At 40.7% G+C, this 14,012-nt stretch overlaps 2 protein-coding genes across 2 annotated transcripts in view; both read left to right on the forward strand.

Annotated features, from left to right (window-relative positions):
• HTR1E (5-hydroxytryptamine receptor 1E) overlaps positions 1–11,986 on the forward strand; it is a 90,421-nt gene extending 78,435 nt beyond the window's left edge. Inside the window, 2 exon segments of the mRNA XM_013992665.2 lie at positions 6,348–6,590; positions 6,593–11,986. Coding sequence (XP_013848119.2) covers positions 6,533–6,590; positions 6,593–7,629 — 1,095 coding nt within the window. The 5' untranslated portion in view covers positions 6,348–6,532 and the 3' untranslated portion in view covers positions 7,630–11,986.
• Positions 4,428–5,301, forward strand: LOC100151959 (transcription elongation factor A protein-like 8). The gene has a single exon (XM_013992666.2). The coding sequence runs from the start codon at positions 4,687–4,689 to the stop codon at positions 5,038–5,040; it is 354 nt and encodes a 117-aa protein (XP_013848120.2). The 5' UTR covers positions 4,428–4,686; the 3' UTR covers positions 5,041–5,301.

Consider the following 14,012-nt stretch of genomic DNA (forward strand, 5'->3'; position numbering starts at 1 on the left):
ACCTCATAATAACCACATGCCATGTCCCAACCACAATTTAAATAAATAAATAAGAAAAAGAGAAGAAAGAACCCCACACTCTAATACCTCCTCTACACCTTCCTTTGCGGCAACTAAAGATCAAATTGAGAAACATACTACTACTATCCACCCTTTCTTTCCCTTGGACAAGCAAAGAAAAATCTTTACAAAGGCTGGGGAAGTGGATTTACAAACAATTAGGGTGATAAAAGCAGTAATATGAGGACAAGCTGCCTCTCCTAAAATAAAAAAAGAAGAAACCAGCACGTAATTTTTAAATGATTTGAAGAAATCTGGGCAAAATGAAAGCAATCAAAAAAAGAGATAAAAGAAGATTTACGGCAAATTGTTAATAGTTATTGAAAACCAAAAGACTAGATAAGATGGCGAAATTAACAAGGAGCTGAATATGCTCATAAGCTCACTGGTGACTGGGGCTCTGACTGCCACTGGGATAATACGAATCAGGCACTGAAGCATCTCGGTAAATGGGAGCAGCATGCACTGAGCCATTTAGTTTACACTGATTCTCTTCTCTTTGTAATTCTAATGAAAAACCATTTAACTATGGCTTTGGACTCCAATGGTATCTTCCATGTCATCACTAGAACAGGAACTGAGAGTTACAAACCATCCCTCTACCCCACCCCACTGCAAGATGTTCCTACATCAACCCTGATGGATATATCTGGTTTTAGCTATGATTATTGCAGTTAATCTTCCATTCTAGGGGACTAGTAAAAGTTTAGCGTGTTGACAGCAGTATTTGCACTGGTTCTGCAGAATGCATTTTGAGTTAAGCGTTATTATAGTTCCTCCTCCTCCACTATGTGAGACGCTAAAGACACTTAAGAGATTTCCAGGTGCTATTTAACCACCACTGTTCTAACTAGAAACCATACTACCTCCTAAGGAGTGATTATAAACCCATGCGTTATTCTCTTAAGAGAATAAAAGAAACCAAGAAAACTGAGGTTGGATCACTTCCTAAGGATGCATGTGTCTCCGGCCTCTTCACTGCCTCCAACATGATCTCTTAAATTGCTCAAGGAATTCTATTCACCTGGTATCCCCAGGCCCCACTGACTCCTAGCCTCCCCATTTACTGCTTTGCTGCTTCCTCTTTTACATTTCATTCACTCCAAAAATGTTCTCTGTCCCAATTTAAAGGATAATGAGTGAAGAAAACTAAAAACAGCCTGGTTAAAAAAGATAATCTCTCATCTTAAAAAGAAAACAACTTGACTCCACATGTCCCTCCAAAGCTAATGTCATATCCCTCTGCTCCCCTTTTCAATAAAACTCAAAGTAACGGCTCCTATTCACTGTCTCTATTTCCTCTCCTCCATTCCTTCTTGAAACCGCCACATGCAGCCTTTCATCTCCACCACTGTACCAAACAACTCTTACCAAGGTCAAGAATGTCACCCAGATTGCCCAGCCATGTTAGCAGTATTTACACCTTGTATCACTTTCCCTTACTTGATACACTTTCCACATGCTCATGGGATGGAATTCCCTCTCATCATTCTCCTCCACCTCGGGAGCCTTTCTTGTCTTTTAATTTGCAGGTTCCTCCTTACCTACTTGACTTGAAAACTGTGAAGAGTTCCAAAGTCCAGTCCTCACACTTGTTCAATCCATCATAACTCCCCAGGTGATCTCTCATCAGCCATTCAAAAGAATGTATTATATGTGTTTTTATGGAAAAAAAACTTCAAGATAATGAAATGAAAAAAAAACATAAAGATGGAAGTTGGATGTGTTGCAGGAGCTTGGAGTGGCTAATATACAGGGATAGAAAATTTAACTTTTACTCCAAAATACTCAGACACAAATAAACCAGGAAGTCATGGTGTCACAGTAAAGAGCTGACAGTGCAGTTCCCCCAAACTGTGATGTTTTTACTAATTTAACTAGAGGCAGTTAAAAAGATGAAGCAGGCATGCATTCTACCCTCCAGAAATGTATAGTCTGCTGGGGGGGAATGAAAAAATAAATAGTTACAAAGCAAGGAGCAAAATGGTGTCCCCAGAGAAATGACAATTAGGCGTTATGGGAGCTTATATAAGTGGAACAGCTTAAAAGCTCAATGAAGCTGAATTAGCTGATTTTTTTTTTTTACTGCACGCTTTTGAAATTAATGCATTTCCTAATTGCCTCTATAATCATATACAAATTTCTAAAGTTTTCTGTCCCTATTAATGCTACTCTATGCTCGCAATCTTAGAATGGAAAAGCCTTCTTACTAAGAACTTCTCTTTCCTACAAACCCTAAGAACCCAGGAAACACATAGCTAAAGATTCATATTTGGAGAAAAAACTTTATTCACTTTATTAAAGAGAAAGGGGTCAAAATAGATAAAAACATGGAACACCAGGAGAAATAGAGAGAGGTTGCTTGAAGCAGCAGTAGATGGCTCAGCTGGACTCTGAACCCAGGTCTGTCTGATTCCAGAGCCCAGACTCTTTCAATTTTATAGCCTGGTCTCAAAAATAAATGCAAATTTAAACAGATCATAAAAGGAGGGAAGGGTACCAGTGGAGAAAAAAACATTCAGTTTACAAGAAAGAGGGAATTGTTGATGGAGCCAAAACCCTGAAAGAATGAGAGAAATCGAAGACATTCAAAAGTAGGTTCATCTACAGAAACACTGGAAAAACATAATGGAGACAGGCAGGTAGAAGGATCCTCACTTAACTGCAGGAAGATACAGATTACATTAAAAAAAACTGCCCCAGGGGATGGGAGGAATGGACTGGGGGTTTGGGGACTGGCATATGTACAATGAGGTATATGGAATCATTGGGCAATGGGAACCTGATTTACAGCACAGAAAACCCTTACCTAGTGTTCTGTGACAATCCATGTGGGAAAAGAATCTAAGAGAGAATGGATATGTGTGTATGTATGACTGGGTCACTTTGTTGTACAGCAGAAATTATCAAAAAAAAAAAAAAAAGAGTTCCCGTTGTGGCGCAGTGGTTAACGAATCCGACTAGGAACCATGAGGTTGCAGGTTCGGTCCCTGCCCTTGCTCAGTGGGTTAACGATCCGGCATTGCTGTGAGCTGTGGTGTAGGTCGCAGATGTGGCTCGGATCCCACGTTGCTGTGGCTCTGGCATAGGCTGGTGGCTACGGCTCCGATTAGACCCCTAGCCTGGGAACCTCCATATGCCGCAGGAGCGGCTCAAGAAATAGCAAAAAAAAAAGACAAAAAAAAAAAAAAGAAATTATCATAACCTTGTAAATTAATTATGCTTCAATAAAACTTAAAAAAAAAACAATTGCCCCATTTTTTGTCTTTAGTGAAAGCATTACTTTTTCTTTTGTTTTCTATATCTAAAGGATAAATGGTGCTCATTTCCCTTCTTCTTGTTTTTTGCCCTACAAGTGGGAGAAATTAAATTTCAACCTGGATCTCACTCAGGCTGGAGATTTTTATTTCTGCTCCCTGCCTTCCAGTCACCACTTCATCCAAAGACTGCCCCCACCTTCACTCCTATTTCACACAAGACTCACCTGCTCTTGCCCTTCTTTTAGCATCCTTTGCTAAAATCATTATGTCTTTTAAGCCTAATCCACATCAATCTATGTCCCTTCTTAAAACTACTGAAACACCAGTTTTTCTTTGAAGTTTTCCTGGACCTAATACCATAGAGCCAAATCAGAGGATTTGATCTGTATTCTGACCAGTAGTCATTAGCTGTGAATGCAGATTTTGATTGACTTGTTCTCATGAATATATATTTATATTTGACATTACTTTTTAAAAATTCCTTATAGCTGTGCAATCAATAAATGTCATTATCTCATTGATGGCCCAGCTTAATCCAGCTGTGCAATAGACAGATGATTGATAGATAGATAGATAGATAGATAGATAGATAGATAGGGAACACAAATGTTAACCAAAACTAAATGAATTTTTTAAACGTAGAGATCTTTGAGTTTGGTGATAATGCTGTTTCAGAGTCGATTTACAGTATTACTCTGAGAACAATTTTCCATAAACATCAAAGTAACATTATATGCTTTTTTCCCTCTCTTTTCTCCAAAGAAATGCACAGTGGGATATGTAAAATGTCAGAAATAATTAGACAAAATTGTACAATTCCATTGTGGCTCTAAAATACCTCTGGAGTTGAGTATTTGCTGTGAAACTTTAAAATCTGGTTTGTAAGCTGCTTATTATAAACAATATTTTTTAATTAATGGTTCCAGAATTTTTAAAGCATATTATGTGACTATATGTTTCCAAATATAAAAAGCCTTATAAATATAAATAAGAAAGTAATCTGAGTAGCAAAATAGACTTTGCATTTGTTAATTTCTTCCTCAGAAAGAGTTTGGGAACTTAAAAAAAAAAGTAGTCTTTGAATAATAATCTAAAGATGAAATTTACTAGTGAATATAGCAAAACAGAAACAGACATTGAGAATAAACACAGAAGGAGTCGATGTGTGCCTAAGTCCTTATAGTCCAGGGCCTGTTTCCCTATAGCTGCTCCCTATTGCCGGAGGAGGAGAGAAGTACCCCGGATCCTTTCAGGACTCTTGGTCTTTTGGGAGCGACCCAAATCGAGTGAGGGAAGAGGGAGGAAACACCCCCTGCATCCCTGCAGGAATAATTTATTCAAAAAGGAGAAAAGAAAAATACTCAATATGCAAAAGTCTTGTGAAGAAAATGAAAGAGAATCACAGAACATGCCACAGGCCGAGGAAGACCGCCCTTTGGAAGATGTACCACAGGAAGCAGAAAGAAATCCTCAACCTTCCGAAGAAGGTGTAAGCCAGGAAGCTGAAGGAAACCTTGGTGCAGGGCTGACTCAGCCTACCCAGGGATATAAAGAGGACACTCTGGTTAGGCATTTGGATGCTGAAGAAATGATAAGAGGAGTAGATGAGTTGGAAAGGCTTAGGGAAGAGATAAGAAGAGAAAGAAACAAGTTTGTGATGATGCATTGGAAGCAAAGACATTCACACAGCTGCCCTTATCCTGTGTGCTTTAGACCTTGAATTTTTTTTTTTTTTGGTCCGATATTAAAATCTAGCCCCTGCTTTCTTTCTGTTAGCATTTTCTGATGTACCTTTGACTTTCTTTTTATTTCTAATCATCTGGTGGAGTTTTGTTTTAGGTAGTTTCCTTGTTACCAGCATCTGGATTTTGTATTTTGATATATTTTCCAGGTCCGTTTTCCTGGAAACTTCCAACTGGGAAGTTTCACACACGTGCATGAAAATATTTTCATTCCACATTGTAAAGAAAAACATAACAGGGGAGTTCCCGTCGTGGCACAGTGGTTAACGAATCCGACTAGGAACCATGAGGTTGCGGGTTCGGTCCCTGGCCTTGCTCAGTGGGTTAACGATCCTGCGTTGCCGTGAGCTGTGGTGTAGGTTGCAGACGCGGCTCGGATTCCGCGTTGCTGTGGCTCTGGCGTAGGCCAGTGGCTACACCTCCGATTCAACCCCTAGCCTGGGAACCTCCATATGCCGCGGGAGGGGCCCAAGAAATGGCAAAAAGACCAAAAAAAAAAAAAAAAAAAAAAAAAAAAAAAAAACATAACAGGTTACAGAGCAGCATATTTAGTATTAGCTCACATATATAGGGGAAATTCTCAAATTTGTGTGTGTGTGTTTGCACAAGTATGCATGTGTGTACACATACGTGCATATATCGAGAATTTGTGCTTATTTCTTGTGTGGTGTGAGTTTTCTTTTTGCTTAAATGTATTTTTTAATGAACACATCACTCAAAAAGAATTAAAGTTTTTTTTATATAATTAAGAGTCAATCAAGTAATTTGCAACCAGCTTATAAGGGCAATGGGGGCACCTAAACTGATGAGAGAATTATTAACAAAAAATGTAAACCTCAAGTTACCTCTGGATCTCTCAGCCAGGGGAATAAAACTGGCAATTATTACCAATAAAAAAAGAGAATAAACACAGATATAAAGATAAACTAGTGGTTACAGGTGATGGGGGCAATATAGGGGTAGGGACTAAGAGGTACAAAGTATTATGTATTAAATAAGCTACAAGGATATATTGTGTACAACGTAGGAAATATAGGCAATATTTTATAACAACTATAAATGGAGTAAGGCATTAAATCATGAATCACTATATTGTATACCTGCATCTTATATAATATTGTACACCAACTATACCTCAATTTTAAAAAGATGAAGTTTACACTCAGAGAAAAAAATTTTATCAAAACTATGTGAAGGTTTTATGAATACCAAAACACTGTCATGTCTTCTAGGTAAAAAGAATATGGCTTTTTCTTTCATTAACCAGTAGTATACTATTTTCCAGGAACCTTCCATTCAGAAGAAATGCTGTAGCGCTTCCCTTTACCCACACAGAATGGAACCCAAGAGATGACACAGCTGAAGAAATTACAGCCTCCTTACAAATGAGAGACATTCGAGTCTACGTAGTTTCCAGCTGAAGGAAAACAACCAGCAGCCTCTCTATAGTGTCGATTAGGACAGGGGAAAATGAACATCACTAACTGCACCACAGAAGCCAGTGTGGCTGTGAGACCCAAGACCATCACTGAAAGATGCTCATCTCCATGGCTCTGGTGATCATCACCACCCTGACCATGCTGCTGAACTTGGCTGTGATCATGGCCATCTGTACCACCAAGAAGCTCCACCAGCCTGCCAACTACCTGATATGCTCTTTAGCCGTGACGGACCTCTTGGTGGCCGTGCTCGTCATGCCCCTGAGCATCATGTACATCGTCATGGACAGCTGGAGGCTGGGATACTTCATCTGTGAGGTGTGGCTGAGCGTGGACATGACCTGCTGCACCTGCTCCATCCTTCATCTCTGTGTGATTGCCCTGGACAGGTACTGGGCCATCACCAATGCTATCGAGTATGCCAGGAAGAGGACCGCCAAGAGGGCCGGACTGATGATCCTCACCGTCTGGACCATCTCCATCTTCATCTCCATGCCTCCTCTGTTCTGGAGGAGCCACCGCCAACTCAGCCCACCCCCAAGCCAGTGCGCCATTCAGCACGACCACGTCATCTACACCATCTACTCCACACTTGGGGCATTTTACATCCCCTTGACTTTGATACTGATTCTCTATTACCGGATTTACCATGCAGCCAAGAGCCTGTACCAGAAAAGAGGATCAAGCAGGCACTTAAGCAACAGAAGCACAGATAGCCAAAATTCATTCGCAAGTTGTAAACTGACACAGACCTTCTGTGTGTCTGACTTCTCCACCTCAGACCCTACCACAGAATTTGAAAAGATCCACACCTCCATCAGGATCCCTCCTTTTGACAATGACCTAGATCACCCAGGAGAACGCCAGCAGATCTCTAGTACCAGGGAGCGCAAGGCAGCTCGCATCCTGGGGCTGATTTTGGGTGCGTTCATCTTGTCCTGGCTGCCATTTTTCATCAAAGAGCTGATTGTAGGTCTGAGCATCTACACCGTATCCTCTGAAGTGGCTGATTTTTTGACATGGCTCGGTTATGTTAATTCTCTGATCAACCCTCTACTCTACACAAGTTTTAATGAAGACTTTAAGCTGGCTTTTAAAAAGCTTATTAGGTGCCGAGAACATATTTAGATTGTAGAAAGCCAGAAGCCATGACTTTTACCAGCCTCGTGAGTGCACGGGGGTAGGGGTGCATCTTATAAATTCTTGAACACAGTTGGTTCAGGAGAGTTTGTAAGTATGTGTCGTCTTAGTTTTTGTTTGGTTGGTTTTTTTCATTTAGTTTGAGTCTTGTCATTTGGTGTGTTTTCTACCTCTGGTCTTATTTGTGGTACATAATTTCAAATAAACACTCATACGAAAACAGAAATTTCATAGAAGTAATAATAAGGTGAACCAGTAAATACTTTTTATTTTTTCAGCCATTTCAGTTAACCCTGCAATTAAAGAATGTCCAAATAAATCTTCATTTGCGGAATTTCTTATTCTCATAAATCAAATATCTGACAACTTGCCCTTGTGTGCGGCATTAATTCTGTTATGGATCCAAATGCTTACAAATTCTGTGGGAATTGCATGACCACATAAAGCACTTTTTTAAAATGGTGTGCTGTCATCTACTGCTTGCAGACCTGAACTAAAGTCATTTACTATGACTACATAGCCCACTCCTTTCAGGCACAAATGGTACAGCTGGCATCTCCTTTTCAGTTCATGATTAAATAAATATCCTCATTCTCTAAACAGAACCTAGAATGAATATACTGGACTTTCTTAGGTCTTTGACTATGAATGGAAAACATAAGCAAAGGATATTATAAAACAATCACTGAAATCTGCCAATCTGTTGCTATTTTACCTGATGGACATATTGGGCCCCCTCCAATTCTAATAAGTTTCCCAGCTAACCCTCAAATACAATCTCTCCTTTCAGCAGGATTAAGGTGGGAGTATGTGTCAGATCTGGAGAACGTTTAAAGCAGCTTAATGGGGTGCAGTGATCAAATGAAGGAATATAGTCCCTGAAGAACTTTGTTGGAGAATGCTACTCATTATCAGTTGTGCACTTGGAAAAAAATTAAAAATTGAAAATCTTGTTTATAGCAAAGGCCACCCACCAGGAAATGAGTATGAAATTGCAACTTCTGGGATCCCTGTGGCTTCCATGCCAGACTAAGCCTGGGCCAGGAGGCTGCAGGCAGGACCCGAGACCACATACTGCGTGGCCTGACTCAGCCTCCCCAGACCTGGAGCAATGGCCCCAGTCGCAGGGAGGAGCTCGCCACTAAGTCAAGAGAGATGACAGAAGGCACTCAAAGTGTGTCAATTCTTGGACACTCCTAAGCCAGCGACTGTTCTAGACCTCTGCCTCTCACCTCTATCCACAGTCTCTCCCTGTCTCTTCATCCCACAGATCATGTCCTCTCTGTTTGCTGAGAAGATACGGGTTTACCCAACCACCCACCTCCACCTTTCACCCCTTAATTCTATTTCCTCTCAACTCTTCTGTCATCTTGCTCCTTCCCATCCTTTCTCTCTCCCTCCCACTACCCCTTTCTCTCTCCACTTTTCTTTAATCTCACCTATCAATTTGCTCAAGTCCCTTGGTCACTAGAACAAATGTCCTCTGGCCCTACTTCGCCTCAGACTCCTGCTCTATCTTGCACCTCACTCTCCCATCTGTGTTTCCCTAATCATCTACCCACTCATTCTTCTACCTCTGTAGCAATGTTTTTATATGCACCTTCTTCTCCAATAATTTGGTCCCCTCCTCTGGGACATTCTTCGTATCTGATCCACCTACCTCTGGACTCCTCAACTTGCATCTCTGCTCCTGCATGCCTGCCAGATACATCTTCCTAGAAGATGGTCCTCAAAGCAGCATCTCCAGACTAGCAGCATTAGCCTTACTTGAGAACTTTTAGAAATGCAAAGTCTAGGGCCCCACTGAAGACCAACTGAATCAGCAATTCTGAGGGTGGGAACTGGGGGAGTGAGGAGGTGGGGAGCATCCATCTCTGAATTAAGCCCTCCAGGAGATTCTGGTGCATGCTAAAGCTTAAGAATCAGTCTCTTAGAATGCACTGCTGACTTTTCATTGCAGCGCTCAAAATCCCCTACTATTTCCAAGTCAGTATAAAATAAATTAAAGTTCCTAAATATAGCATCCAAGGCTCCTTCACTAAGTGGCCTCAAACCACATTTCCAGAGTTAAGTCTCACCACTTCTTCTCACTTACCTCATACACAAGAAAAGTCTGGATATTTCCTGTGTCTTCTGAGCTCCCCTAATACCTGACCCACTGCTTCAGAAACCTGTCACCCTGGCTTCCCATCTCTCTTCCCCAGTCCTTCAAAGTGGAGTGCAAATGCAATCTCTTCTGTAAAGTCTTCCTGAGAACCTCCTTCCTTCTTTGCCACTCTGTCCTTTCAGCTCTATGCTCCACAAAACCTCACTTGGATCTCTATAATTATAGGCATCCTACCTTGTAGTGCATGTGTCTGTGTATTTCTGCTGTCTGCCCTAGTAGATTGTGAGCTCCTTGAGGGCAGTAACTGTGTCTGTTTCATCTCTGTATCCCCAGGGGTTCCTACAATGTTTTACACACTGTAGGCACACACTCATCTATTAATGTGAATGAAATTATGTCCCCAGGGGAAAAAAAGATAAATGTGCAATATTCTCTCTGTGAGAAAAACAAACTTCTAAAATCTCATGATGCAATCCACACTTCCTCTTTCTTCAAAACTTACGCTATCATTCCCACCTTCATTCAAAAACTGCTGGAAAGACTTCCACGTGGAAAGAAAATGGGTTTCTCATTGAATATAAATGAATGTCCTTTATTAGTTAGAATTCAGGCTAAGCTGTTTTCAAAGAAGAGACCCTCCCTCAAAATATAGTAGTTCAAACAAGGTAAGTTCTTTCTCACACGACAGTCAAGAGGTAGGAGCGCAGCCCAGCGTGAGCAGAAGACTCTGTTCCACAACAGTCCCCAGGAACTCAGGTCCCTCTACCTTGTGGCTCCACCGTCCCCTCAAGGCTTGTCCTCATCTGCATGGCCAAAGCTGACTCACCATCACATCCACGTTCCAGTCCACAGAAAGGAGGACAGAGGAATGGAGACCAAACATTTCCTTTTTAAGGAAGTTATGTGGAAACAATACACATCCTTCTCCGTGTATTCCATTTGTAATAACTTGGTCCCATGGCCATATCAAATTATGGAAGAGAATGAGAGGGTGAATCTCTAGTTGGGCAACCATGTGCCTTGCTAAAAATGAGCACTTTATAATAAAAGGAAGAAGGAGAGAATGGATACAAGGGGACAATGGGCAGTCTTCTCCACAATGGAATATTGGTTTCTGTACATGCAGCTCAAATATTACAGGGCAAGTCAGATGGCTGTCCAGCTAATGGTGATCTATGTACAAGAACGTTGAGCTTTAAATTACAGATGATTTAACTGCAAGTGTGCCTATGCTGAAAATCTAGTATTTATCATGACTGTAATATCTATAGTATCTAGAAACCCTATGGGCAACTCACTTGCTTTCTTATCACCCTCCTTGTGTCATCACTGAATTCTTGCCAAATTCTTGGCAATTATAAGAGTTTTACATTTTTAAGAGTCTAAATAAATAAAAAGAAAAAAAAAGATGCAAACTCATTTTCACTTGTTTTCACTACCTCATTTCCAATCTACTACTAGATAAATCCTAATTAAATGCATTTTCTCATACCTGCCTTTGCCTTTAACACAGAAGAGTCTGTGTATGTTTCCTAGTATTAAATCAAACCCACTGGGAAAAAAATCTGTTGTTTGGTTTACTCTGTTAATCGATAATGCTAGCTGCTATTGTCCACTAGCACCCTGTTAAATTAAAGCTTGTACAAAGTAGCAGTGCCTTCTGATATGGTCAATGTTTCTAGGGTAAACATTAGCAGATTAAAAGTAAACCCCAGGGTGGCACTGCAATCATCTCCATTAATAAATTAGGACTTTCTGGTTTGTGTACTTAGTAAAAGAATTCTTGGACATGCCACTCCCTTGGAGACCTGGTAGACACTCTGGTTATAACTGGTGTCAGTAAGAAGCCCTAATAGCATTGCTACAGCAATCAGCTTTGGATAACCATACAAGCTTCCTACACTTATGAACTTCACTTTCCAAACTCAGATAATTATGCACAAGGTCAGTTGCAGAGCACATGCAAAAACTGTGCAGGTTACCAGCACAAGTCATATTAGTTTCAACCATCACACTGGTCTTAGTCTACTATTGTGTTTGCTGTGTTTGCTTAACTTTTAAGGTCTTCTAACACACAAAAGTTTTTAACCTCCTTATGTACAGTATTTGCAAAAGTAGTAAGAACATTAGAAAAATTAGTGAAAAGGAGCATGTGACTATAGTAGAAATACAAATAAAGGTAATTTTTAAATTAAAAGATCTGAGAAAATGAAAACCATTGCATATGAGAATGGGGTGAAATCCCGTTCGGTTTACAAGGGCCACCACAAGTTACATGTGAAAAAGCACTGTGCCCAAATTATCAATTATAATCAGCAGGAAATAAGAAGTGATTAATGAGATGGGAACATGTCTGAGCATCACACAGTGGTTCAAAAGGTGTTTGGGAACATGTGTATATTTAGTTGTCTCAGTAGAGAACACTAATGGCATTTTGTGGTAAGAGACAGGGAGGCTAAATCTTGCAGTGAAAGGAAAAAAAAAGCCAGCCCATTCAATAAAGAATTGCTCCACCTGCTAAAAAACCCAATGGTATCAGCATCAGTGAGGGATGCTCTGAAGCCTTATGTTAATGCAGGTGTTGGCTTAGGGATATTTGAGAACTTATAGACTAGCCGTGGTGAAAGTACTGCCTATGAGCTTTTACTATAGGCCATGGAGGATTTCAAAGGCTCTAGGCCAATTTGAATCTGTCCAATATCAAAGGCCAACACATAACAGACACCACACTGGTTAAAGAGTTTCCCATGACATTGGTAGAGATCATTAAGAAAAGGGACCCCATAAGATGCCTATCAGCAAAGAGGAGGTACTGATGCTTCAGAGGACTGACTCAGATCCTCATCTGCTGGAAAAGCTTTCAAAGGCTAAACATCATCTCATGTAAGTCACCTCAGACTTAGAATTAAAAGAGAATACCAGGAGTTCCCGTCATGGCTCAGTGGTTAATGAATCTGACTAGGAACCATGAGGTTGCGTGTTCAATCCCTGGCCTTGCTCAGTGGGTTAACGATCCGGCATTGCCATGAGCTGTGGTGTAGGCTACAGACATGGCTCGGATCCCACGTTGCTGTGGCTCTGGTGTAGGCCAGCAGCTACAGCTCCGATTAGACACCTAGCCTGAGAACCTCCAAAAGCTGCGGCAGCGGCCCAAGAAACGGCAAAAAAAAAAAAAAAAAAAAAAAAAAAAAAAAAAAAACACCAAAAAATTAAAATAAAAGAGAATACCAGACAGCTGTCAGGTAGTGCTATCATATTTCAAATGGTAGGAAGGAAGACACTGGATGTTCCTGGGACTTTTAAGCTATCCAGGAGACCTCCTTTCTCCCATAAACCCTGAAAAACGCACAGCAGGTTTTAGCCTTGCCATAAAAAAGGGTTTTTTGGTGTGGGTTTTTTTTTTTGGGGGGGGGTTTGTTTCCTTTTTTTCTTTTTACAGCCACATCTGCCAAAGTTCCCAGGCTAGAGGTGAAATCGGAGCTGCAGCTGCAGGCCTACACCACAGCCACAGCCACAGAGGGTCCAAGCTACATCTGCGAACTACAATGTACTTTGCAGCAACACCAGATCCCTAATCCACTGAGCCAGGCCAGGGATCAAACCTGCATCCTCACAGAGACAACATGGGACCCTTAACAGGAACTCCCATTAAAAAAAGGTTTGAAATTCTTTCCTTCATATAGAAGGGAAACACTCTGAGGGGAGAACTGCTTCAGGAAAGTAATCTATTAGCTCCCTGGCAGCTCCTAGCATCCAACACAGAAAGTGGTACATAGTAGCATTCAACTTATAAAATGTATATGTGTTGAATTTAATTGAAGTGAACACATCAATTATAGCCTTCAAGAAATTTAGAAGCAGAACTATGCCCTGGGTAAGGAGGGTACCTATCATGTGGAAGTAGAATCAATGAATATTTAATATTTGTTCAAGAAAAGGAGGCAACAGGACAACGATGATACAAAAGAAACAGTACCAAGAGGAGTTGGAAAATAATATCGGCAGAGTCTTAGGTAATCAAAAAAATATTGACTGACCATCTGCTATGAGTGGGCAGATTACGGAAACTTTTAACTGAAAAAGACAAAAGGGGATAGCAGCAATGATATGAAAAAAGCAAGAATACAACAATGGAAAGAGCAGAGGTCAGAAAATAACATCGGTGAAGGGTCCACAAACGCCAGATGAAAACTTGGCTTAAGTCTGGTGTCTATCTAAGCACTGGGATCTCTGTAAGCAGAAAAATAAAGGGAAAAGAAGGCAG

This window comes from Sus scrofa, chromosome 1 (assembly GCF_000003025.6).
Source record: "Sus scrofa isolate TJ Tabasco breed Duroc chromosome 1, Sscrofa11.1, whole genome shotgun sequence".
Classification (NCBI taxonomy): Eukaryota; Metazoa; Chordata; class Mammalia; order Artiodactyla; family Suidae; genus Sus; species Sus scrofa.

Excerpts from the sequence above, each read along its gene's own strand:
- LOC100151959 (XM_013992666.2), top strand. The coding sequence starts at position 4,687 with ATGCAAAAGTCTTGTGAAGAAAATGAAAGAGAATCACAGAACATGCCA.